The sequence below is a fragment of the Pyxicephalus adspersus genome, chromosome 1 (assembly GCF_032062135.1).
Source record: "Pyxicephalus adspersus chromosome 1, UCB_Pads_2.0, whole genome shotgun sequence".
Taxonomy (NCBI): domain Eukaryota; kingdom Metazoa; phylum Chordata; class Amphibia; order Anura; family Pyxicephalidae; genus Pyxicephalus; species Pyxicephalus adspersus.
Genome location: NC_092858.1, coordinates 101171668 through 101199423, shown reverse-complemented (window position 1 = coordinate 101199423; position 27756 = coordinate 101171668). Strand labels below are relative to the sequence as shown.

General features: G+C 36.9%; 1 protein-coding gene across 1 annotated transcript in view; it reads right to left on the bottom strand.

Moving 5' to 3' along the window:
• Nucleotides 1-6300: 6300 nt before the first annotated feature.
• Nucleotides 6301-27756, bottom strand: part of LOC140337352 (lysophospholipid acyltransferase 2-like) — a 35927-nt gene continuing 14471 nt past the window's right edge. Inside the window, exons 4-13 of the mRNA XM_072421079.1 lie at nucleotides 24021-24110; nucleotides 23856-23911; nucleotides 22816-22870; nucleotides 18958-19087; nucleotides 18248-18422; nucleotides 17361-17464; nucleotides 16833-16897; nucleotides 14045-14177; nucleotides 9924-10075; nucleotides 6301-9443 (exon numbers count right to left, since the gene is read on the bottom strand). Of these exons, the coding sequence (XP_072277180.1) occupies nucleotides 9302-9443; nucleotides 9924-10075; nucleotides 14045-14177; nucleotides 16833-16897; nucleotides 17361-17464; nucleotides 18248-18422; nucleotides 18958-19087; nucleotides 22816-22870; nucleotides 23856-23911; nucleotides 24021-24110 (1102 nt within the window). The 3' untranslated portion in view covers nucleotides 6301-9301. The remainder of the gene's footprint in view (nucleotides 9444-9923; nucleotides 10076-14044; nucleotides 14178-16832; nucleotides 16898-17360; nucleotides 17465-18247; nucleotides 18423-18957; nucleotides 19088-22815; nucleotides 22871-23855; nucleotides 23912-24020; nucleotides 24111-27756) is intronic.

The following is a 27756-nucleotide window of genomic DNA, read 5'->3' as shown; positions in this document are numbered from 1 at the left end:
CAAACACTGTATAACGAGTATGGGTTTACGATTAGCATAGATTGGTATACAAAGAGCTACTAAGAGCCATCAGCAACAGGCTAAGTTTAGTGAATTTTAATTAAAACTGTGTAAAGATAGAATTAAAAATGGAACATTGAGAAAAATACAGGACTTTGCTCAATCCATTCATTTATACCATAACACAATGCAACTGTTGCCTCTCACATACAGAAAGTATATTGTATATGATGGTCAGTATGTATCATCTATACCATATATACACAAACCAGATTCAAACCTGAATGTTGTAAAAGAAACAGAATGAGTGTTAGGTTTATAGCCAGACATTAAAATGTACATAATTAGAAACTTTGTGAGATGTCTTCTGGATTCTGGTTCCTGTGAAATACACATAATTCAGATTTGGGGGATTTTAGCACATATGCAGTGTTTGCTGCATAGCATTAGCAGCTTGCTGTTTGCTTTCACTTGAGTTTGGCAGCACCTGTGTACACAGGGACCATGTTGCCAGAGGCTACTATACAGCTTATAATTGGCATCACTTGAGTTATAATACACACAGCATCTTTCTACTGGATCTCTAGCAAGCTATTCACACAAGCAGTCAAAATCCATTTTATCCAACTGTTTTATGTGTTCTTAGAGTTCTATTTTAAAGTCAAAGCTTGATCATAGGATTCATAGACTGTACTTGTCACCAGACTCCATAGGTGTATACCTATTCCAACTCTAAAGCCATAGAGGGACAGTGGGCCAAAACAGTCTTCAGGCAATAATAATCACATAGATATGAGTACGATGTGAGTACAATTCAGCTGCCCTGGAATAATATATCTAATAAAGTATATACAAGTATATAAATCTAACCCTAAAACCAATATATATATATATACATTATTCCCTAGATGCTGTGGCCGCATTCGTTTTCCTTTTCTTTCACCTAAGGTTACATCACTTATTGTTCATTGTACTGTACAGAAAATGTTCTCAATTTGCAACATTAAATTATTAAGGTGTCCACATCTAAGAACTGGTAGGCAGCAATATATTATATATTTGTTATTGGTTTAGATAACCTTTAGAATTCCCTGCAGGTGGCTGCATAAAGATGCATGCATGGTTTAACTAAGCCTTTGTGTTTATGTAATGGAGAGGAGGTGGGCCACTGCCAGACCCGTCTAGCGCTTGCTTATTTAAGCTGAATGAGTTCTATATATTTTTTTATTTCAATTCAACTAGTCAATTATTTCAACTTTCCTAATTGTATTTTAATTGTATATCTACGCTGTAATGTACTAATCATTTTGTGCATTTTACTTAAATCCCACCCCCTCCTAAAATAATTTCCATCTCTAACCTTATTTATTCTAAACAGAGAGCGGTACATACAATGTGATATATGACAGACAAAAAAAGGCTGCCATTGTTACTACATCAGAGGGTTAGGACCAAAGTGGAGTGCTTGTACATAGTAAAGCTTCCAATCTATAGAACAAAGCATGTATAACAAAAGTCACAGGTGCAGATCTTCAGCAATTGTCCCAATGTAAAGGACCACATAAGGGTGTAAAATTAACAGGTGCTTAGGAAGTCATTTGTATACAAGCAATGAAATGTCATCCATTATGCAGGGTCCACAAGATGCTCCAGCCTATGTACTAAGAATCAAGGCTGCTCCAAATGTGCAGAAATATTTTATCTTCAACTGACTTTCAGGACAACTTGGCTTGTTGTAGTGACAAAGATAATGTGACTGGAGAGAGTCTAGATTCTAGAGTTGAAATAGGAATGTTTGTTAGGAAAATCATAGCTAAATAGTGCAACAATTCTGCATACAATATTTATTTTTTTATTTTTGTTTGATGGGAAAATATTTATTTTTTATTTGTTTTTTTTAGTATTCTGGTGTATTTCATTCTGCGATAACATAATTTACAATAATAATGATTGTTTACCTAATTTAAATATGTTGTTTATTGTGTTGTGCTCCATGGTTTTAAAAAAAGTTACTTGTAGACCAGTATAAAGAAAAAGTTTGAAATTAAAAGTGAACAAATTTAGCCAATGCAGGCAATCTGGGGCTGGCTGAGACCTACACCTGCACATAACAACAAACATCTGAAATGTGAATGTTTTAAAAAGATGATTGCAAAGTGAGAAGTAGTGTGTAATATAGCAATTGCTGGTTTCAAATACAAATATTATGTATTATTAAATTGCTGCTATCATTGTCAGAGGAACTGTCCTAGGCTGCCATCTGGTGGACATTTTTCAATACTGCATCATTCATTGGTAAATCCTAATGAAGAACTGAGACATTGATCAAACATTATGCAAAAGCTCTGTGATGCTCCTTTGATAGTAAGAAAATTCAGTGTTTTTTGCAAGGCTGATATCTTTATCCAGGCATTAAAGACAGGACTGTAAATTAACAACATTTAAAACAAATGTTTATATCTTACAATATCTTATCATGATTGTAAATGCAAGTAATAGTTATTTACATGGGTGCTTAAAGATCTTGTACTTTACTTGAACCAAAGATTTAGGATGAAGATAGACAGATGTATAGTAAAAGATGAAAACTGGGACTTATACACATTCTAAAGTGCTCAAGAACTTGCCACACGGAATCCTGTGACTTGACCAAAGAGCAGAAGTACTTCCATTTTTTAAGTGAGAAGAGAGAGAGGTCGGCCAAGGGTGAGCCTTGTCACAGAAATTGTGCAACAAGCTGGAAAATCTTTGTGTGCAATGATGAGCATATCCTATACAGCCAACTTCTCATCCAGGCAACACATTTGGGGAAAAATAGCAGTCTAGGAGTGGGCTGTTTCTGGGTTACAAGGGGCAATTGCCTTGCCATGGCCTCTCCTTTATCAGGGTTTAACCAAATTAGGATGACATTACACTGCATTGTCACTACAATACCTACAGTTATTGCAGGGCCAAAAATAAAACATGAAGATATTTGTACACAAAAATATTAACACTGTTCCTGTCCTTTACATTTTTTAAATGATAGGTAACTGGATTTTATGCTTTTCATAATTTCATGCAAATGGTAAAAAGGCAGTGACAGTTCTTTGTATAAGTCTCTTTTATGTTTTTCTGTGTTCTATGCAATGACCTAAAGCAAATATATATATATTTTTACATTGCTGATTACTTGGCAAAATCAGCCTGAAATGAATCCTAGCAATTATATGGCACCTTCTTATATCATCAAGTAGAGTGGAGAAATACATTCCTAAAAATAAACTGCCTGGCTGTTATGAGAATAATCCGGCACAACAAGTGCGCAAATCAGGAAAATAAGAAAACAGCCATAGGTCCTCAACCACAATTTTTATCAGCCTATTTAGAGACTAATTGGGCCTGATTTATTACAGCTCTCCAAGGCTGGAAAAGACACACTTTCATCAGTAAAGCCGGGTGATCCAGCAAACCTGGAATGGATTTCTTCAAAGTAATTTGCTATTTGCTAGCAAATGTTTTGAATCCCAGACCGGATTCATTCCAGATTTGCTGGATCACCCAGCTTTACTGATAAAAGTGTACCCTCTCTGGACTTGGAGAGCTTTTATAAATCAGGCTCAATATTGTGAAGCAAGACAACCAGGAGATCTCATTAATGACGGTGTCTTTATTTTATGACCAGTCTCATTTAAAAAGTAAGTTTATCAGAACATTTGTTGTTAGTTCCTGTAGTATGGCCTAAATAAAAAAAAAAAAAAAACATTCATTCTAATTTATTCTCATTATGCTTGAATTGGAATGTGACTTGAGGCACTTGTGTTGTGCACCATAGTATAATGATACTTAATATTGCACTAATGAGTAGGCTGTGCCAGAGTCATAAAGGCTACTAGATTAGGACAGCCTCAGGTCAAATGTTCCCAGTGCCCCTGTGCAGCAACCCAATCCAACCTCTGGCTTCATCTGTTCCTGCTGTAGAGCTCTGTGCTTACACACAAGATGTTCATTGCCCTGTTCTGCTGATTCTTTTTGCAGAGGTGTGTATGAATCGTGGCAGCCAAGGAGTTACACAGTTAATGCTCTTGGGTGCTACTCAGTGTACATTCCTCCCTGGTAAGATATCGCTGCCTGGCACCTACAAATATACAGTTAGGCCGTGCCCATTTTACTGCGAGCCATGAAAGGCAATGACTGGCACTGAAAGTAATATCAAATATTTGGGATAAATGAAGAGAAATAAATAGTTTAGAACAAAACAAAAACAAAATAGATTATACGGGGATCCAAAGACAAGGGGAAAGTAAAATACATTTTCTATTATTTATTTTTTTTCTGATCTAATTTTATAGGTTCTAATTTAATAGTTATAGGTTTATAGGACCTCTGCTTTAAAAACTGTTATGCAGGAAATGTACTAGTAAATTGCCAGTGTAACAGATAGTGATAGATTAGAACCTGTCATTTCCTTTACTTGTCATAAAATGCAACTTTGTAATAGGTACCACTTGCCTATTACACAAATGACATTTGTTTAACAGAAATGAGAAGTGGTAATAAGATAAATCTTTTATTTGAGGGAAGTTGCCCTATTATCTTATATATGTGTAGCCATTTCCTGTTGGTGGTGACACTTTATACTGTAGGTTATCCTGGTGACCTCACTAGAGCTTCAGTGAAACTGTCAGAATGACTTAATACCCTAAACTAAGCACCTGTGCTCACTGATCCTGAAAGCCAACACTGTTGTGAGTCCAGAGGCACAGCCTGGGAGGACCTCTACCTAAGGCTAAATACACGCTGACTATTACGCTGACAAGTCCACCTGCATGTTTGTGTAGTAAGAGAGGCGATTTATCATCCAATACAGCTATTCTCAGCCCTGTCCTCAGGCCTCAGGATCTCTTTCCAGGTGTATGGATGAAACTGGCTAAACTATTAGTCCACCTGTGCTTCTTTAAACCAGAAAACTAACGCTTGGGCCACAAAAAAAGCTTTATTGCTTATGGAAATTCACAGCAAAATTATTCTACAATCTACAAAAAATAGGAAACACAATTATCTGCATTCCTTATTTTTCTTAGACCTCTACATTCTGTATAGAAAGGATTACCATACATTGGACTACAAAAATGTCTTAATTTGGGAATGGCAGCAGAGATGCAGTTTACACTCAAGTTTGGGTTTTGATTGGATGTGCATAGATCATATGTTTTGGTTAAAAGTACACAAGAAATGTTGTGTGTATGAACAATTAAAACAAATCAAATCAGGAATTCACATCTGCCGGTGATGCAAATTGATATGTATCAACCTAAACCACAAGCAGAAAGGCAGTGTGCTTTGTTTTCACACATTTAATCAATACCATTGGAAAATTGATATGACCAGCCAGGTGAGCACAAAATTAGCTGCAGATCTGCTTGTCCGGACCAATATTGGAGTTGGTATAAAAGAATAGAAATATAAATTGAAGGATTCTAAAGTCATCAGGTGGGCATAAGGCTACTTCTACTTACCATTTGGTTGATTTACAAAATGCTAATATTTTAAAAGTAGGTGTGAAACTGCTGCTTCTGAGAAAAAGTTATCCTATACACTACAAAATAACATGATTCCCCCCTTAACCCACACATAAACTTAAAAAATATCCCATATACTTACAATAACCTTTCCTTTACTTATCCAGTGTTTCTTTCAACTGTTAGAAGGAGAAGCCATACTGTGCAAGCTATAATTTACACATTTGTATTGATGTGACAGAACTAGTGCTTTGTGGGTGATTTATATAGCGCCAACATTTTACGCAGCTCTGTACATTAAATAGGGGTAGTAAATGATAGACAGTGACACAGGAGGAGAAGAGGACCCTGCCCGGAAGAGCTTACAATCTAGGAGGTGGGGGAAGTCTCAGACAATAGGATGGGAGATATGTAGTGATGGGAAGTAGTGAGGGTTTTAAGAGACAGAAGAAGACGGCTAGGCAAGTTTGTAAAAATGAGTTTTGAGTGCTCTTTTAAATTAGCAGAAGGTAGGAGCAAGCCAAATAGGATGAAGAAGACAATTCCAGACATTCGGGGCAGCTCTAGGTTAGTCTTGCAGTTGTGCATGTGAGGAGGTTATGATTGAGGAAGTCTTTAGTAGGATTGGAGGAGCGAAGAGAGCGGCTAGGGGAGTATTTTTCTATAGAAAACATAAATGAAAGCAAGGTAAAAGATGACACCTTAAAGTCTAATTTCATAGAAAATGACAAAAAGAGGTGACTGTTTCAGCCTATCATCATCCATTTCTAAATATGTTTATACAAATAAAGTCCACATATTTCCATAAATTTAGTTTTATTTACAAACATGTAAAAAACAAATTGCAAATATAAATCCATAAAACATTCACTCATCCATCAAAATGTGTAAAATGTTTACTTAGAGGTCACAATATAATTTTTAAAACAAACTAATAAACAATAATTTAGTGTTTTACATATTATTCTAAATTACTAACTATGGCTAAATAGCCATCTAATTTGGCACAATTTAGTCAATAACAAATAAATACATTTGATATTAAACTGTATATAATTGTTATAGTTTTTTTCAGGAAATGGTTGAAAGAAATTACATTAATGGAAAGGTCATTTATCTGTTCTTGTTCGAATTGTAAGACAGATTAAACATTACTTTAGGACTAAGTGCTAGGGAATTGTATAGTATGCACAGTAAACACCAAACTCTATACAGGCACATGGCCAACTGGTTTTGCTAGTTGTGCTGTATATATTTATGTTTATCTTGACACTGCATCTCAATGCTGGTGACACAAGTCATAGTAAAATGTTGGAACAGATGGCATTTAGAGTGCTTGTTGTTTCAGGGGCCAGCATGTGACTAAATGTTGGCAAACACTGTAAGGTGCCAAGGAAAAGGTGACCATGGATGCTGAGATAAGACTGTCTGGTTGAACCACAGCTGTGAAATAGTTGTCCTAATGTTTAAAAAATTTGGCCACAAATCTCAGCAATCGGAAGGTTCAGTGCCTGTGCTGCTGGATCTTGTGTGACTTAAGGAATAGTAGTAGCACAGTAACTGCTGTTTGATTTGTTGCATTTGAAATGTTGGTCGGCTTACTTCTGTTAACCTCAACAATTATATATAGATGACAGGTCTGAGACATCGGGCTGGACCTTTGGTACATATATTTGGAGATCAGCATGTTCTAATGAGATACATTTTCACTGCAGGCTAAACAATTAGCAGTATTTCATGTTCAAATGTATGCACTCGAGCAGATCTGCATGTAAATGCAAAACACAGACTTCAACAGCAACAGTGGTTGTAGACAAACAAACCCTAAACAACAAACCCTAAAACTGCCTGTAAACATAAGATGATTGTTACATGAGCCAGCCAACAGTTCAACATTCCTGTGTAAAAGCACTTGCAGAAACCCCCAATAACCATACTCTGGGGCAAAAACTTATTTTCTGATATGAGCTAACACTGGAGGTGTGTAGATACATTCTTTCCTTTCTCCCCCATGTACATGTATAGTATGTTGGTGCTGTATATTCAGCCCTTTTGGTAATAGACAATATTATTAGTACCTTGTATTTATATAGCACTGACATATTATGCAGCGCTTTACAAAGTTCATAGTCATGTCACTACCTTTCCCTCAAAAGGGCTCACAATCTAATATAGGTACCTTAGTCATATGGCATTATTACAGCCTAAAGTCAAATTTGGGGGGAAGCCAAATACCTTAATTGCATGTTTTTTTGGGGGAATTTAGGGGGAAAACAGAGTACCCGGAGGAAACCCATACAAACACCAGGAGAACCTGCAAACTCTATGGAGAAAGTGTCCTGGCTGAGAGTGAAAAGTGGGACCTAGCACTGCAAAGTGCAAACCTCTGAGCCACTGTGCTCAGATTCCAGCATTGCTGACTGTCCGTCCTTTGTATTTGACAGCTTTACTGCAGGAAGTTACAGTACCTTTTTAATATTAGAACTCTGAGCTGATGAAATGTACATAAGACACAGAGATAAGACAAAGAGATTATTGCTATAAGAATTGCCTGCAATCAGCACTACATCTGTGGGATTCTCCATACAATGCAGACAGATCATGACAAGTGGGAGGGTTTGGCAAGGTACCTAGCCTAATGAACACAACAGGATGCTGTGGTAATGCCCCCATGTAGTGCTGAGCATCCATGATTAAAATAACTAAAACAAAATAATGAAAGGGGACAGTAAAGATGGGAAGGAAAGGGCTATATGATACAGGACAGCCTCCAGCAGGAAATGAAATAGGCTGTCTGACTAGCTGCCAACTCCAATGCACACTGTGAGAAGCTTTTAGTGTGCAGTAAACTCAGAGCAAACAATTTCAGTACAGAGGAGAAGCCTGTAGAGCTACACAAGACTGAAGGTTAGGTTGGAGTTTATCTTTTATTCAAAACCTAGGTTGGTTAATTAGTTATGTTGATTTTGGTAAACTGTTTAATCAGGAGTCATTTGTCCAATTTGGCAAATACTGTTTTCTTAAAAAACATAATACCTTTCTCTTTTTTTTAATATTTTTATCTATCATTCAGGCACAATACCTATAGTGCAAATTTGTGCTTTACCTTATTTTGGGGAACATTATATTTGGTAATGTAATTGTATTTATAGATCACAAAAACAATATGTAGGACTATTTTCCGATGGCTGCTGGGTGGCTGTCAGGCTCTGAGCAGCCACCAACAATGGAGTTGTTCACAAAATGGGACTTCCAGGTGGGTGTCATGGGTGACCTAGCATTCTCTATGAGGAGTCACAGGTTAGGCACTGCCTGAAGTGTCTTCATAGTGGCCAAGGTTACCTCTCCGCTCCCTACTGTCCTTGATAAATAGGCTTAAAGATCTGAGGTTAGGGCTTTATATAGCCAAAACAAATTTATTACAAATCCTTATAAAAATGGACCCCTTAGCATAAAATTCACTTGGAACCTCCTTATATTTCCAGTAAGTGCCTTGGCCATTCCCTTCCTAAGTAGGCATTTATTTAGCCTAATTTATGAAAAGAAAAATGGAGTAAGGGAAGTTGGAAAATGCACTGTCCTTAGCAACCAGCCAGATGTTTTCTTTCATTTTATATTTTGTAATAAAAAGGTAAGGCAGCAAATGTGATTGGTTGATAAGGATACATGTCATTTTCCCCAGATTTACATACATTAAAAAAACACTATAAACACAAATAAACAAATAAAACACTTCATAATTCCCTACTTTATGACAATATGGACCTTTCATCTTGGCTCGGATGTAAAAAAACAACTCTCTACATATCCTTCTTCAGGTGGTTGTAGTTACGGTCACAAGGTGTCTCTGCAGAGCTTTCTTTTACAGCCGGTAATCTTTTTCTTTGAGGTAAAACCACAAGCAGCAGGACAGGAAGGATGTGCAAACAGAAGAACATAGATCTACATGGAAGGAGAGCAACAAGTCCGTATTACTCAGACATCTTATAATAAGCCAGAAATTTCTAAAAATGATAAATTGACATTTGAATGTTAAAAAACGAGTGCCAAATTTCTGAGAAAATTATTAAACTGTAACTTAACAAGACAATGTCTACAGGAAGACAGAGAGCTTTGAAATCAAGCTGACCCTTTTCTTGCAACTGTGCGTCAGAGCTTCTTCAATCACTAGAGGTGGGAAAGGTCAGTGAGTCCATACCCAACTCCATAACCAGCGGTAAAATATTTCCATTGCTCCTGATAGTTGAGGGGGAGCAAAGGAAAAAAAGGAAAGTATATACTGCAAGGGGCTAAAATAAACCTAAATAGTCATATTACCCTGTATGAAGAATGGGTTGACTTTAAGCATTATAAACAAATGTGGTGAATTTTCTGATTGTCATTGATTTATCCAATCCACTCCGTCCACACTCTCTGTGTTACCTGTACAACTGAAGTGATGGCCCAAGCTCTAGTAGTATGAAAGGAGCCACAGTGTAACTCATTGCTATTTGCGTAGAAGCCCAGGTGATTATATCATACACTAATCTGAGTAATGCTGTTTGCTGAAACCATGGACGTATGTTTTGCCTCACCTGCGGGTACAAAAAAAAAAGGTTATATTAATGTAATGCATTTTCACATTTCTTTTTTTATATCTGTTAACCATGTAGAATAACTACACGTCTGCTTGACACATACTTTAGTTAAAGTGGAGAACAGGAGAGAAAGTCAGTACAACCCTGACAATCTTTCAAACTGTCCCCCTATCCATACTAAGAAAACAGAAGAATTTCAACAATTAAACCCACGGAATGAAGCGGGGGTGGGGGTGGAGTCGGTGTCCCAGGCTCCCCATAAGTTAAACTTTATAGCAACCCAGGGTACAATTTGAATATAGAAACTGTGTAAAAACAATATGGGTGCTGTATCAATATTATATATCTGAGAAAGATGAAAAAAAACATACAAAATTACTTTAACTTAGTGGAGAAAAACAACTTTTACATTGTCACAAATTATTTAAAATTATATTGCAAGAAGTGTGTTACATGGGAAGTGTGGACAGAGCAATACTTTTCAATTCAAGTAATTTGGTATAGGATTTAGTCCAGTAATTTACAAATGGAATATTGCAATATGCTTTGGTTTGTAGGAATCGTTTGGCATTAGTAGTGACATCACCATGACATTTGTTTTGTCTATACTACATAATACCTGACAGATAATGCTACTAATTATGTTTCTTCGTGTGATGTCATAGAGAACCTTAGCAGGTCCCTGATTCATGTGTTGCCACTCAATTTTCCTTACTATGTAATATTAAAAGACAGCTGTCATTCAACATTCTTTTTTTCGAAGACATACTGAATGCATTATATCCTTGCTTCTATTATTACCAAATCCCTAATGTAAACTAATGCCACACAGTACATTTAGTGCTCCTGTCTGCCACTTCTATCCTCTGCTGATGTTGTTTCCCAATAGGGGGGACCCAGCATGGGACCTTTGATTTCTTCTAGAGAAGCAAGCTGTTCAAAGTTAGTAAAGGAAAAAACTTCACAGGTGCACATAGGAGGTCCATCAATGGTCATACCAAAAATCCCATAAGGTTATATGTGGATTTATTACATTTTATGCATGTTATTTACCTTAAAAGCCTCCTTTGTGTAAAGGAAAGCACTAAGACTTCAGTGACACCATCTTGGAAGTGACGTCAGCAGACTCTGAGTTCTACAAAATATACTCTACAGTACCCTCTTATCCTACTTTTCAGCAGCTACAAAAAAAGTTATATTGGGAAAATAAGGAGTGAAAAGAAGGTAAAAGAAGAACAGAGAGTAGTTGCAAGGAAAGGGGTCCATGCTAGGTTACTAACTCATCCTGGAGTAGTCCAGGACCTAGTACACAAAAGCAGATCCACTCCCAATTTTGAGTTCAGATGCAAGGACTTATCCATTGGATTTTCTGATCGGAAAAGGATCAGTCAAAAGCCTTGTTGCACACACATGAAGCGTATTCTGCCCTTGCAATCACTTTTTTTCAGATAGAAACATGCACACTTCTGACTGATATTTTCCAACACGTCCAGTCTTTTCACATTCCATTGCAAAACCTAAAGAAGGTCTCTTAAGAGCACACCCTTGCTATTTAATTCAGATCTAGTAATTTTATTGAACTAGTTTACTAGGTTTCTAGCTACTTTGAAGGTACAATTGCAAAGAAAAAAATACTTAATTTATTCTTTTTTTTTTTCTTATAATTTCTTTAAGTTGCTAACAGAGTTTCTTCTCTTTAAAAGCCTACCTGTTCCCAGGGATGATTTTTTTAAAAATGTAATTGTTTAATAATAGTCATCATATAAACTTTAAACATAGATCCCTTGAGTGTTCCACAAACCATCTTTCAGTTTTGATTCATTACACTAGGGAACAATTTTGAACAAATGCTTTTTTTACTTCAACTTTTATACCTATGGTTTGGCGAGGGCCAGGAGATCATTTTAGTGACTGTTACTTTTGTATAGTGAAAACTTCAGGATATAACAAGAAAAATAAATGTAACATAGAGTAATGAAAAAAAAATTAGATGTAACACCCAGAGGCTCATTCAGATGAAATCCCAGTGCCGGTATTTGGTACACTACACTCTCTTGAAGAACATGATTATGGTGATGAACTAGTTGACAACAATGATGAAGAGTTTGAAACAGGACTCTTTTCGTAAGGGATTTGATCAGCATGAGTTGAGTAATTTGGCACGTGATTTGGGACTATCAAAGAAGGCTTCAGTGTTCCTAGCATCAAGAGAGTGTAAGAAAAACTTAAAAAAGGAACAAAGGTATCGTACTTTCGAACCAGAGAAATTGCATTTCTGCAGTACTTTAGAACTGACAGTGGATTTGTGTATTGCCATAACATACCTGGTTGAATGGAGGAATTGGGAATTCCAATCTATAACTTAACTGGCTGGCAACTATTCATCGATAGCTTAAAGCGGAGTTTAAAGTGTGTCCTCCTTCACAATGACAAAATATTTGGGTCAGTCTCAATTGGCCATTCGGTTTCTCTTTGTGAAGAATATGCAGACATAAAGAGAGTCATTGAGTTGTTGCAATATCACCAACACAATTGGGCCATCTGTGTTGATCTTAAAATGATATGCTTCCTTCTTGGTCAGCAACGCGGATACACCAAGTATCCCTATCTGTGCATGTGGGACAGCACAGCTGGTGAGATGCATTGGGTGGAAATTAATTGGTCTCCAAGATCTGCCCTAAAACCAGGTGATCCAAAAATTTCAACATGAGTTACTTGTTGATAGAAATAATATTATATTCCCGCCTCTGCACATGAATCTGGGTCTGATGAAGCAGTTCATTAAAGCTTTGCCAACTGAAGGAGACTGTTTCAAGTACCTAATTTTGGCATTTACAAGCCTGTCATTTGAAAAAATAAAGGCCGGTGTGTTTGATGGTCCACAGATTTGGCAGCTCATCAAAGATGAACATTTTATCAGGACAATGTCAGAAGTCGATAAGAATGCTTGGTTATCATTCAAAGCCATCGTCAAGGACTTTCTTGGAAACACACAAGCAAATAATTACACAGAAAATGTCCAGAATTTCTTGGAGAGCTACAAAATGCTTGGTTGCAATATGAGCATCAAGGTGCATTTTCTGCGTAGCCATCTTTCTATCTTCCCAGAAAACCTTGGTGGAGTCAGTGATGAGCAAGGTGAACGATTCCACCAAGATTTGAAGGTCATGGAGGGATGGTATCAGCGTAGATGGGATGTACATATGATGGCTGACTATTGTTGGGAGCATATGGCGGAATTGTCCTAACACTGAACTCTCCAGGAAAAGCTTTAAGCTTTTGTGTTTTATGTCATACAGTAACAATAAATCCTTTGTATGAACAAAAGAAATTTAAATAAAGAATACATTCGAGTTATTATTTCATTATTTTTTCATTGTATGTAAAATTTGTATGTTTTTTTGACAAAAATGGAGGGTACTCTGTATCGTAAAAACTGGATGTATTAGCAAAAACTGGGGTCATTTCTGAAATCACCACCCAAAACTTAGTAAAAAGTGTAAGATCTAACTCAACAAAAAATGCGTTCCCCTGTGTTATCAGAACAGTTTTTTTTTTGTCTTAAATTATATCTAATCAGTTAAATTTAAATAAATGTTACTGTGATTTTAAAAGTCATTAAAAAAAACCTGGCGATCCTGCCATGAAGGTCATAGTTCACATACTATTTCAGGCAGAAAACACTCTTTCTCTGTACCCACACTGTGCTCCTGCACTGTTACCTGCCCATAAGCTTGCAAAATACAGTGCAAATTGCTGTATGGTGTCTATAAAAAGGCCACTCTGTAAAATGCTGTGCAGCCATTGTTGTAGAGTATGTGTATAGAAAGAATGTGGCTGCATATAGGCTGCAGTTGATCCACATTAGGATGCAACAAACTTCTGTAGCAAGCTAAATATCATTGGGGTTTTTATGAACTTGTAAATGCACCTTCATAAGACCCTTGAGGCTATTATTTGACTTACCCTGCGAGCTGCTAATGTTATTGGCACAGCAGTAAGAAATGTGCAGTAATATCCTGGGTGTACACCATGCCAAGCTGCTGACAGCAGAAACGTGGAAAATAGTGGGTTGAACGGACTTCTGTCATAGCACACTCTAAATGAGAAAATAGAAAATAGTGGTTACCAAACTTTTCCAGTTTATGGCAGCTTTAGTGCATTGAAAAAAAATATGTATATAAAAACTGCATGCTTTTTTAAAGCTCTCTTATATAATCACAGTGACACACTCCTGAGACTCCTCAGAGACACATACATCAGTATTAGACCTCGCTTCACAGACCCCCATTGATGGGCCACAAGTAGTGGGAAAGAAAAGGAAAGGGGTGAGAGTGGCTGTAATGAATGTTTGTGAACATTAACTAAGTGCCAACCCTAAGTGCAGCAACCCATGGGAAGTTGCTGTGGCACACCAAGGCATTTAGTCATCACATTTGTGAACTGCTGGGGAAATTCTACAAATTTTTTTTTTTCGAATCGAATCTCGCGATCCGTGCTAAACACACCCCGTGACGGTAAAAAAGTGTAAGTGCAAAAACACCACACAAAAAACGTGCACTGGGGTACTATTTGGTAATCCCTCCTCAAAAGAGGAAGGGCCACCCTTTTTCTCCAGACCCTCCGAAATTCTACAAATGTGGATGATTAGGCCAGTGAAATCTAAACAAATCTGTCTTTGAGAATGACAAGAGTTGAGAGATCTGCCATTGTCTTCAGAACTGCAACTTGCATAGAGACATTGCTTTACTTTCAGTGGAGAAAATCAATGCATAGTTGCATAGATTGTCCAGGATGTTGTAAAATTAGCAAGTGTGACAACAAACACATCTTAATATATGTAAATTATCAACCTTTCTTTGACAGGGAGCCCTCTGTCTAAAGAATCTATTTGATATTAAATGTACCTTCAGCAGTCTTACATATTTCTAGTCTTCATGTGGATATCAGCCCATATGTCTTGACTGAGTATTAAGTATCAATGGGGAACATGTTGGGTTATTTGGTAATTAGAAAAAATATATATACTGTATATTAGCAGCTGCAGACTTGCCAGAAGTTCTTCTAAGATATGCATCAGTTATCAAACAGCCTAAGATGGTTCTCTCATGTCAAATCATATGAAAAACATTTTCTGAATGTCTCATGTGTTATGAATATGACTAATGGGTCATGGTAATAATATGATTAATAGGAGGGAAGGGGGGTTTTAAACTGTCTATCTGCACATAAACCCCACCTTATACTAACACCCCACCTGGCACTGGGGGGTTCTGAGTGCCTGATTTTCTTCATTTTAGGACACAAATACTTATCCTATTTTCACAGTTAGTCTTAAAACATTTGTGATGTTCAACAGTCCCTTAAAGAATGCTTTCCAGTTACAAATGTGATAAATGTATTTGGCAAATCCAAGTTGGAGAGCCTTGATCCATTAGAACTTGTATAAATAAGTCTCAAGGAATCACAATTAGGAGTTGCATTTACAAAGTCAGTGAATGCCTGGACAATTACACATTACATTTTCCCTAGAAATGTTTTTTAATAGGAAGACTTAGATTAGTAGTGGGTAATAGTTCTTTCCCTTATGATAAATGGCAAACCAACTCTAAGTAGTTTAACTAAATTGTTGAGTAGAGGAGAAAGAAAGAGGTTTGAGGCTCAGGGTTTAGTACAAGAAAGTATTTATGTATTTATACATACTTGATCCATACATAATTATACAAATATTGTAGATTTTCCAACATATATCCTAACCCTTGTTAAACTTCACAGGGTTTGGACATTTCTCCTAGACATTAGGTTTTCTATCACCATACATTTATATATACATTACACCAAATGTGGTGTATGACACATTACACCAAATGTAGGCTTCCTCAGGGGTGAGTTGCTGCAGGGGTTGTATGGTTTCTACATAGTATAAGCAAAAATGAAATGAAAATAGAATACCATAACATATCATTTAGTATGCACATATTGATTGAATTATTGTAGTTATCAACAGATTTACTGCTTATTTGAACCTTAAAATGTTCATAACTACAATTATTTAAATCAATTTGTGCATACTATATGGTATGTTACTCTATTTTAATTTTATTTTTGCCTATACTATGTAGAAAGTATACATCCCTTGCAACAACATACCCCTGAGGAAGCCTACTTTTGGTGAAACGCGTCAGAAAATATGCGACCGTAACAGGTCTCACTTTATGTATTTATACACTGTATGGTGTTAAAAAACCTAATGTTTAGGAGAAATATCCAGACCCTGTGAAGTTTAACAAGGGTGAGGATTTATGTTGGAAAATCTACAATATTTGTATAATTATGTATGGATCAAGTATGTATAAATACATAATTACTTTTTTGTACTAAACTCTGAGCCTCAAACCTCTTTCTTTTTCCTCTACTCAACAATTTTAATAGGACGAAGTTGTGGCCAGGTGACAGCCCCTGTATTGTGACCCAACTCTTCAGTATCCACCCAAAAGCAGCTTAGTGGTTACTGAAAAGCCCCATGTGGAGCACCAGGCTAAAAGTGGCTGGGGAGAACTCTGGATAGTAATATTTTTTTTTTATTAAAAGCAGATGCCACAGCTAAGCTACTAAATTAGGTTCCCTAGTGCTGAAATGGGTCAGTGGAGGTATTGGTCCATAGAAACTATGAATCCCAAATTAACAAAATTATGATCTATTGGTGCCTTGTTTTTACTGTGACTACCAACACAATTCAAAATCAATACTTAACTCTTTTAACCACACTGCTGTCTGGATGTTCCAGTTGTCAATAAACACTTTGAAGCTAGTAGCTGTCTGAAATACAAAACATAAAGGAAATACAATGGGATACAATCATACTTTTTACACCAACAAAAAAACACAATATAATAGTTTTTTTTTTTAAATTGTTTTTCTTGTATAGCAAATTGTTCATATACATACACATAATTTATGAATAAAAGGGGAAGAGATTGTCATTTTGACTATAAAAGACAAATTGTCAATGAATAAACAAAAGTTATATTTTCTAAAGGATGTCTTTTCAAAAAAAACTTTGCCAAACTGCAATAGCTTCCTACTTGTAGACTTTTCTACAAAGAGCTAAAAATTTCAGTAATAGCAGGAGTTAACCAGCTGCAGAAGAGTATATATTTAAAGCCATAAAGCATTAGAAGGAAAGTTGTCAATAAGTAAATACAAATTTTCCATAATTCCTAAGTTTTAAAGTTTAATTGAATTAAACTTTTCCTAGAGGACAAATTTGGGATATACTTACCTCAATTTTTAATATATTTAGGTTGGTCAACAAATCCCATTGCTCCTTTCCATCTTCAGAAAATCCATTAAACCCAAAGCCAGCTGCATTATTTATGGCATCCGCTAAACACAAAAAATGTATGTTATTGATAGCCTCTATTTCCAAATTATAATGATTATTTTTGTGTAAGAGCCAAATTTTTTTTTATTTGGATTTTGCAACAAAAATAAACATATAATCATAGTGTAATACAAAATACACATGAATAAAAAAAAGTATACAATTATATAGTAGTATTAGTATATGTCCTCATTCAAAAATCAGATAACATGCAATTATTAGCAATTTAAGCCTTAAGAAATTGAATACCAAATATGCAACAAACCAATAGGCAAACAAATTTAACTCACAAAATCTATAATATACAGAGGTGGATAACTCAATCTGACTTTTATTTATATAATCAGATACCATATGACGGCCTGGTTTGGAATACTACTGGCCATCCAATATCACCCCACTTCCAATGGACCCAAGGTACTCTTCAATTTTTCAGTGTCATACCAAGAGCTAGTTTTATTTTGCCATAAAATGACCACTATGCAGTCTATATCTGGAGTACCACAAATGTGTCATTGCTGCTGAATGATGTCTCCCTTTCACAGCTGTATTGTCCATATATTCCAATAAAATACTCAACAAGAGGGGACTGACAGCCTCTCTAATGGCCATATAATCCAGCAATAGCTACCGGTATGTTCTGGTAAAATGACAGACCCAGAAACTTCAGCAGGAATAGTAAACGCTGAATTTCTACAGACCCATAAATAGGGACAGGTTATTCATTACACTTGCTTAATATTAAACCTGAGATGTAGTAACATTTTTGGTCTTTACTTTCTTACCTAGTGTCCAGGCAAAATAGTACTTGGGTCTTCTTGAGGCTGCTATCAGGTAGAGGTCTAAGAAATGACCAAACAAGGAATGTTCTGGATCACTAGATATAGAAAACTGGTCTGATGCCCCAATATGGATAGCGAGCAGAACACAGCATAGGCTTAACTTCTTGCATACTGTCACCTAGTGTTAAAATTAAAATATATATATTATATAGGTGAATGACTACAAAAACACACACATCTCTCAAATTTACATTTACAACATCTTACATGTTGAGAGGTTTATGGAAGCTGTCTCTGCTTACTGAAAACTGGACAGTTAGGCAACTAATTTCATAAGCATGGTATCCATATTTCTCTTAAGTACAGGTTTCCTTAAAAGTGATATACCCATCAACATCATCAAATGTTTTGAAATGCCTTTCCACAAACACCTTTGTTAGTAAATAATGCATTGAATGCTTTTATTATCATCCTATTAAATGGTTATCTATATATCTATATAATGGGTATAGTTATCCTATTCATGTCAGCATGATCTCCCCTTTATAAATAGTGGGAATCTTCTTAACTGATCATCACTTTAATATTGGGGAAAAAATGTTTGCAGAAACATTAGTGGTATTTGTGTATAACCCGTTTTTACATGGAGCTTATATGATGATAAAATAGATGCATTTCTTTTTAATTATCACTTTCTACATTACATTACTCACATTTGGGTTTCCTATCTTCTCATCACCATGTATAAAAATTTTATAGTCATTGAAGGAACAAACAGGACCAGCAAGAAGTCCTAGAAATCCCACAGTGTAACTGAAGTATGGCAGGAGTCCAGGTGAAGACCTACAGACAGTGGCAGAAGGTGACACAGAAAATTTGAGACCAAATACTATGAATACCATATGTGCTATACAATATCACAGTTTTAAGTAAATGACACATTTTAAATAATTCCATTTATAGGGTTGTATTTCCATATACAGTAAATCATTTTGCTCAACTGAGCACAGTAAATCAGAAAATAGAGTAAAAGAGACAGTAAAGAGTGCAAATGTAAGGTATATAGACAATTACACAGCAGATATTGTGAGGGCTTACACCTAATTCAGGATACCCACATTTTTACCTATGGGGCAGTGACTGTGGAGACATTGTGAATTTTACTAGGATTTGTCCCACTTTTTACACTTTGTTAGATCTCCTGAAAGCCTCTGGTGGAGCCCGTGTGGCAATGACTAAAATACATTTCTTATGTGCGTTTGTGTTCCTTATATGCCTCCACTCCAAATAGCTCCAGTTCCATATAGCTGCCTTATACAAATACACACAAGAACAAGTGATAAAACGTCGCTCCCTGCATTTATCTACACTTTGATGCTATATACTATCCGTGCAGAAGTTATGCTAGATCCTGTTTTGAATGATGGAGCTCAGGCTGCTAAGCTTGCTCAGGTTGGGCAGATGACAGGGAGTGGAGCATTTATTTTCAGTACATATTTTTTACAACCAGCAAAGTAAAGCCAACTGGACTCATGCAAAATGCTTACCCAACCACATGAATGTTAGGCAATTAAGTAGCTAGGAGTGCATATCCTATCTGTGTTACAGGATTCAAAGCAGAAGAGGGCCCATTACAATTGTCTCAGATGTAGTGAGGTTACCAGTAAGCAGATTCTGGTGGCAAATGAGTGGGTTGAAAATATATCTAAAATCAAAATATTTTCCTGTGTTAGATAGGAGAGAATTTTTCATACCCTACTATTTGTTTTTGCCATCTGTTCCCTTTTACTTGCTGTCCTGCATATACAATAGAAAGGGAAAGATATATACTGCAAAGTGAGGGAAACTCCCGCTTAGATATTTGTCATGGGAACAAAGGCTTTTATTGGAAGATATCCCGCTTTATTCCTGTTCTGTTGACAACTTATTTATTTTTCTCACTTTTAGTCCTGATAAAATTGGCTGGCTAAATAGACAGTTACTCTATACGGTAAAAATAACAGCTTGGCAAGGTTTCTAACCTCTAGCCACCCTATTAAAAATGTCAACAAAATAGCTGTAATTTATTACCTAAAATGATTAGGATATTAAATGCACCGATGATACTTTCATCACATATAGATAAGTCAATGTGAAAAAATCATTTTTAAAATATGCATACATTAGGCTGGCCATTAAAATTAAGTGTTGGTCATTAGTTAACAAACCATCAGTTTTCTTTAAAGTGTATCTGTGATCCAAAAACAGAAAAAAATCTTTTTTAGAGTACTAGGTATTAGAGTATAAATTCCTTTTCTGCCTCCAAATTTTACCCTAACAGATCTGATGTAACTTTAGAAAAGGAACTTCCTTTCTTTGGGTGACAACGCTCACCCAAAAGTACTGCAAATAGCACTGAAATTGTGTTAGAATGATGTTTATACAGACACCAGGACAACAACAATGTTCATATATTTTACTGTCAAATTTTTTTCACCCAATCATCAGCTCAGGGCGGCTATCGGGCGAGAATCTGGGGTGGGTACAGCCCGCGTTGTTCATCGTCCGTGGATCCGTCCTGGTGGATCCACGGACGATGAACGACGAGTGATCCTCATGCAAGGGAAGGAAGTGGGTGCACAGAAGGGTGCTGCTCTGTCGCTCTCCCCCTCCCCTCTGCATAGAGCAGAACATTGCTGTATGTATAGCACTCGTTCATGCATCGTACGGTTCTTATCGTTGGAAAGGATTGTGAAAGATCCTTTCCAACGACAAGAATTGCACGTGTACTGCACATCTCCTTCTCTCCTACATGTGAATCTACCTCTGCAACCCTTCAGACACATGAGTAATGGGATTGGGTAATAATGGGAAATGTAGTTCAGGTTACTCTCTCCACTGCACTGAAAAGTGACATGCGGGCTCCACTGTAACCTCACACATAATGATAATACAAAAAAAAGGCCAAACTGTGCTTAAAGGAAAGTAAAAAAAATCTGTAACTTGCCAAATTTGAACACTGATGTTGATGTACTCAGATATAAGGTTTTAAATTGTTTTTTTAAAAATATGCGTCAATCTGTAATATTATTCTCTCATATTTCTCTGCATAGTGGAATTCATACTAGGTGTGGAAAAACAAATTGCTTTGCTACATATCACAAATACCTTATTGACAAGGGGAGGCTCCTTCACAATGCAATCACAGGCAGAGGCAGTCCCTAACTAACTGTAGACTAATAAAGAGTTCAGAACCTGTCTGTGCTGTCTAACAGGGATTTCTGGATTAGAGGAAGTGGCAGCTAGGAAATGTTTACCGGTGTATAGTGACTGTGTACCTGTTAGCCTTCATTTTTACTTTAAATGTCTAGCTCACAGGCTGCTTTGTTTACACTGCACAGGGAAGGTCTAAAAACTAGAAATTTGCCTCCATTTTTTGACAGCAAGCAGCATACACATTGTAGAACAATCAATACATTTTTAGACTTTCTGACTGATTTATTATTTGCAGAGGGTAGCTCATACTACTACAAATGTGTACCAGGCTCAACCTGGCAATGCATGGGCATGCATACTGTATTTTCCAAAATAAACATATTAAACAAAACAAACATATTCTTTCCTTGTCTCAACAAAAAATATCAAATACTTAAAAGCAGACTTTCTAAGCAAATATCTGCTGCCAGTTCTAATAACTGAATTGTCTATGTATTATATCACACATTGCCAGCAAATAGCAGGTGATATGTACTAACTTTAAAGTGCATTTTCACCCTTATGTATCCTTACTAAGATGTTTTTTCTATTCTCTACAGAAACCACATCACAATATAAACTCCTGAAAGATAGCCTAAACAATGACCAAATGTGATATACATATACCTATACAAAAATGACCAATTAAGGCCTTTAAGGGGTGTTTACTTCCAGTGAAAACTGGCACCTATCATACTGCGCACCAATGAAAAAGAAAACTCTGACTTCTGTGAAAACCTCTTGCTTTCCAGTGTAAAAAGATCTTCATACTGCAGTATATGGGGGCTGAATTTTAGTATAACAGGCACACTTTTCCACTGACAACAAAAAAAAAGGAAAATTCTTCATCTGATGTAAGAGGACACCTTTATCCGTTGACCACCAATGTAAAGAATCATTTCTCCACTGAACTAAAGTATAAAACAGCACTAAAATTTTAACTGTTTCTGACTATTGTTAATATTTGTTTAGCTTATTTTTATTACTATAAGTAAGGTTGTTGTATAGTAATAGGGTGATGTTAAAAAAGGATCATCTCTGGGTGTCAAATATGCTTCAGACCTAGCATTTTTTTATTTGTTTATTATACGTGCAACTTGCTGTGAACATTATGGCTCCATAAAGTTTATCTAAAAAATTTATTAGACTGGGATCCTTAGAACCTGCAAATTATTTCAAGGACTCTTGTATGGTAAAAAGCTTATGAAAGTCTGACCTATACAGACTTTTCCTTAGTGCTTATAAATAGAAACAGTTTATAGTTACAGATCATGTGAATAGGAAGGATGTGAGAGGAAATAAAGGTAAAGGAAGACAAAGGGAGGACGAAATCATACCGGATCGCAAGGCGTCTCTGTGAGGGGCTTAGGGATTGATCATTGAGGATAGCACCTGTAACATGGTATAGGATGTCTGAGATATACTGTAGGTAAACACTGCTAATCAACATAAAAACAACGAATACTTGCAATCCATTTTCTAAGTGGCTGCTCTGGTACAACATGATTAGCCATCAAAATAACCCTACTTCTTTATAAAAGAAGTTTGACAGGACCTAACAAGGGTTGGAGGAACCCTCCCCCTGCACAATGGTTGCAGGAAAAAGTGTATTATCTGTGCCACTACATTTCTCCCTACAATGTGCACTGGAGGAGATAGTCACATGTAATTCAGCTTTGTTTAGGTAGTGAAAATGCCCACTAGAGTGCAATATGGCTTGTACTATAACTGTTAGGTCAATATTTTCTGACATGATTTTCTGGACTGACAGACGATCCTTGCAGGGAAATCACAATAAAATGCTAAGTAGCCCAGCTTTCAAAAGATGATGCTCCAGCACATTTAAAGACTTGAGTGACTTAGCATTCCAATGTGATAGGAAGGATGGTGTTATCACCTCGTCTAGGTGCAGTGGGCAGAATATGGGAGTAAGAAAAGTATATTAGCTAACTTTTTTAACCACAGTTAATTTCTATTATTGTGCAGCTTTTTGGCACAGAAAAGCAGCAGTGGTTAATAAAAAAAGGAATAAGTGCCGGACACACAGCACCCATCCTATTCTTTGGAGAGGGGAGGACCAGCCAGAAGCACCCGGCTGTGCATCTGTCCTGTGTACATAGCCTAAGAGGTGATATCCTGATCTGCAAGTGTGCTGTGTATACTCCCTCCTGCTGGTAATCAGCCTCCACCCTTTGCATCCTTTACATCATTTCTTCTATACTTTTCTTACACGGGAAGAATGTTTACTACATATAGGAAGTCAATGCATGAGCACCTAAGTGTTAGCTTAGAGCCGGTATTATTAGCATGGAAGAAAACAGTTCCTGTCCTGTCAGGTTTTACTTTCCGACGTAAGGAAGAATGGTTGTTAGCTTACCATCATGGTATTCAAACGCCACCCTGCTTATTTTTTGGGTCAGCATCATTAATGTCCTGTAAAGACAAATGTTTTTTTAATAAGCTAGAAAACATAGTAATACGAGCGTCTTTTAGAAAGTACTGTAATTGTCAGGGCTTTCTTTTTTATTTACAAAATACTTACACAGTGAAATCTAAGTCATCTACAAATGGGTCCACATATCGTCGTATGTGGAAGATTGTCAGACATCCCATGGTAAGGAATAGCGTATACCTGAAAAGAACAGAATTATGTGCTGTTATGTCATTTTGCAAACACAGTACAAATGACTCAAGGCCATATTCCTAACATATATATTGAACCATTGATATATTATACATTTTTATTTATGCTCTAAAAATAAAACATTGATTTATTTCATCGAACACTATCAATGTAGTTTATGTATTGCAGTAATGTTGTGGCCTGCAGGATATACAGTATACTTACACTGTAGGGACACATAAAGATGAGAAAGCTATTGACGTAATAAAAGAATTTACACATTATCACGATTTGAAACATTTTGTCTATAATTCATAAGGGTACAATGGTGTACAGTTCTGGGGCATGGGGAGAATGAATAAACATTGGATGGGCACTAATCAAAAAAGAGAACTGTTTAAAAAAGTAACAAGATATTCTCCCCTCTATTATCTCCACTTACACCGGTTATAGGGAATGTTTCTGTCCCTCCCAGACTGACTGACTCTGTATTCCGCACTGTGGCGGCCCAGGACCCACGGGATGTTAATTTCTTTTTACGTAAGGAGGCATGGCCTTCTCTTGTGGCGTTACACTAAGATCCCTTTTGTGCGCCACTGGGCTTTTGGAGAATTAGACTTTCACCATTCGTTGCCCCCCCCCCCCCCCCTTGATTATCATAGATCACTTACGGAATTTGAAGCCTTATGCACTGAACAGGGCCCAGCTAGACATTTAACGTCATATCTATACTCTGTCCTGATTGCACCTGAAGGGCACTATACCTGGTGAAATAGACACGAGACCTGAATATAGTCCTATCGCAACCCGAAAAAGATCAAGTCTTATCTATGGCTCAATCTTCATCTGTTAGTTATGCATATCAAGAAACCGGTTATAAAATTCTAACTAGGTGGTATAGAGAACTGTCCCGGCTACATTTCATGTTCCCAGAGACCTCAGATATTTGTTGGAGGTGCTGTAAGGAACGGGGTACTTTTCTGCATATTTTCTGGGAATGCCGGAGGATGTGTCCATTCTGTAAGAAGGTGCGTAGGCTCCTCCCACGTTTCACAGATTTCCCGATCCCATTTGAAGCGAGTCTCTTTCTTTTACACTACACCACCATTCCTAAGAAAACATACCAGATCTCCCTCTTTATCAGGCTAATTGACATGGTGCAAGCTTGTATACCTGTTTTGTGGCGCCAAACAGGGACCCCAACTATCTCACAATGGTTCCAACGAATTACCGATATGTACACAATGGAAGATTTGACTGCTTTCATAAAAGGCACAGAAGCCAAACACAATCAGCATTGGTTTTATTGGATTTTGTTCTGAGACTCTCCCGACTATCGGACAGTGTACAGATAGTGGTGGAACTACATGATACCATGTACCGGTAGTTCCACCACTATCTGTACAGACCACATTCATTTGTCTGTTTGTTTGTTCATCTATCCACTGAAATGGTCTTTTGCTTTCGATATGGTAATGAAGACATTTTTCATCTTCTGTTTTGATGCTCCCATTTCAGCAGCGAGTCCCCTACTCCCTATATCCCTTTCCATCTCCCATGTCCCACGTAATACCCCTTTTTATAAATAAAGAAAAAAAAAAGTCCTAGTTGAGTTTTCCTGGACTGAAAATATTCAGTGTGTACTAAAATGTTGATGTTATATATTTTCTTTATGTTGGATAATTCCTGACCTTTACATGCTGTATTTTTGTGCAACTGTTTATTTGTGATTTTTATACTGTCTGTAAACTGTACTGTCCGTGAACCTTCTCAATAAAGTTTAAATGCAAAAAAAAAAAAAAAGTAACAAAATGTAAGCTTAATACCATGGATCCCAGTGTTGAATTAAAAATGTATTGCTTTATTAAGGTGGCTATACCTAACTGTAACTGTGTTAGGCTTAGTCTACATGGACTGTTTCCCCAGCATTTAACCTGAGGCTTTTCAAGCCCATTATTATTATTGTACCACAGTATTTATATAGCTACATCATATTACGCAGTGCTGTACAAAGTCGATTAGGTCGTGTCACTAACTGTCCCTCAAAGGAGCTCACAATCTAATGTCCCTACCATAGTCATATGTCATTATTGTAGTCTAAGGTCAATTTTTGAGGGGAAGCCATTTAACCTTACTGCATGTTTTTGGGATGTGGGAGGAAACCGGAGTACCCGGAGGAAACCCAGGCAGACACGGGGAGAACCTGCAAACTCCATGCAGATAGTGTCCTGGCTGAGATTCAAACCTGGGACCTAGCGCTGCAAACGCAAAAGTGCTACCTCTGAGCCACCGCGTTGCCCGTGTTTGAAATCCCCATGCATTCCAATTGTCTAATCTACACCAGTACGTTTCCTTCAGGCACGTTTATGAGCTTTATCTTAAACATTGCTTGCAATGTTTAAAAATTAAACCGCAGGGTAAACACGGGAAAACACCTAAAAACTTGGGAAACCGCCAATCAGGGAGCAGAGCAATCAGCGGAGCTCTGCTATGCTGACAGCTCCGCTCCCCTGATTACTCCCCCAGCCTTAGAGGAGCTGTGACATGTTCTGTATCTGTAGCACATACTACAGCTCCTCTAGGGCTGGGGGAGTAAACAGGGGAGCAGAGCTGTCAGCATAGCAGAGCTCTGCTGATTGCTCTGCTCCCTGATTGGATGAAGAAAGGGAAATCCTGATGATGCTTGAGCTGTCATCAGGGTTTCCTATTTCTCAGCCAATCACAGAGCACTAGAGATGAATGGGGACAAGTCTCTTCATTCAAATCTAGTGCTGAATGGCTGAGAAATGGAAAACCTTAGACAATCACAAAGCACTAGAGGTGAATAGAGAGCCTTGTCCTCATTTAACCCCTAGTGCCCAGGGATCCCTTCACTGTCAGGAGGATTCCCAGAGCTGTGCTCATTTCATGATTGCAGCCGTGGGAATCATCCTGTCATTCGGATAACCTGTAAAAAAAAAAGTTTAGTTACACAAAAACTCACACATTTAATAAAATAATTTAACAATAAAGCCTTGTCTAATTTTTTATACATACTTTAACCCTTTCAGGGAATGAATAAGGGGTTTCATGTACCCCTGTACTCATTCCCTGAAAGGGTTAAAAGTAAACCTTTTATAAATGCTTATGTCAAATCCCGGCAATTTGCGGTAAAACGTGCCATAGGCGTTTATAAAAGTTTTTTTAGCGCTTTAAAGTCAAGCTTTAAAACGTTTGTAAAAGTGCTTAAAAACGTATATAAACGTAGTAGGAACGTTTATATGCATTTTTAAAACCATCCATGTAGACCCAGTCTTAATTAGTAGGAGTAGAGTCTGTGTAGATATTTTGAATTTTATAATGACTGATATGTTCAGAACATGGCCTTGTTTTTATATGATGTGATATACCGTGACATAAAGTTAATATAAAAGTGGTTGCTTGACAATTAAAACTTTTCAACTAATAATTTCCTCAGGAGATACTGAATGAAGTGAGATTAAAAACACATGCAGAAAGTGAATATGTAAGGGCTATGCTAAGATGTCCAACTAACCAACCTATACAGAAGGGTGAATGGAATGATCATGAAGTGGAGCACAAAGTTTATAGGGATTTCTGAACAGCAACACTTATAAATAAAGTTTTATGCATTTTAGAATGTCTTAGATGGTTT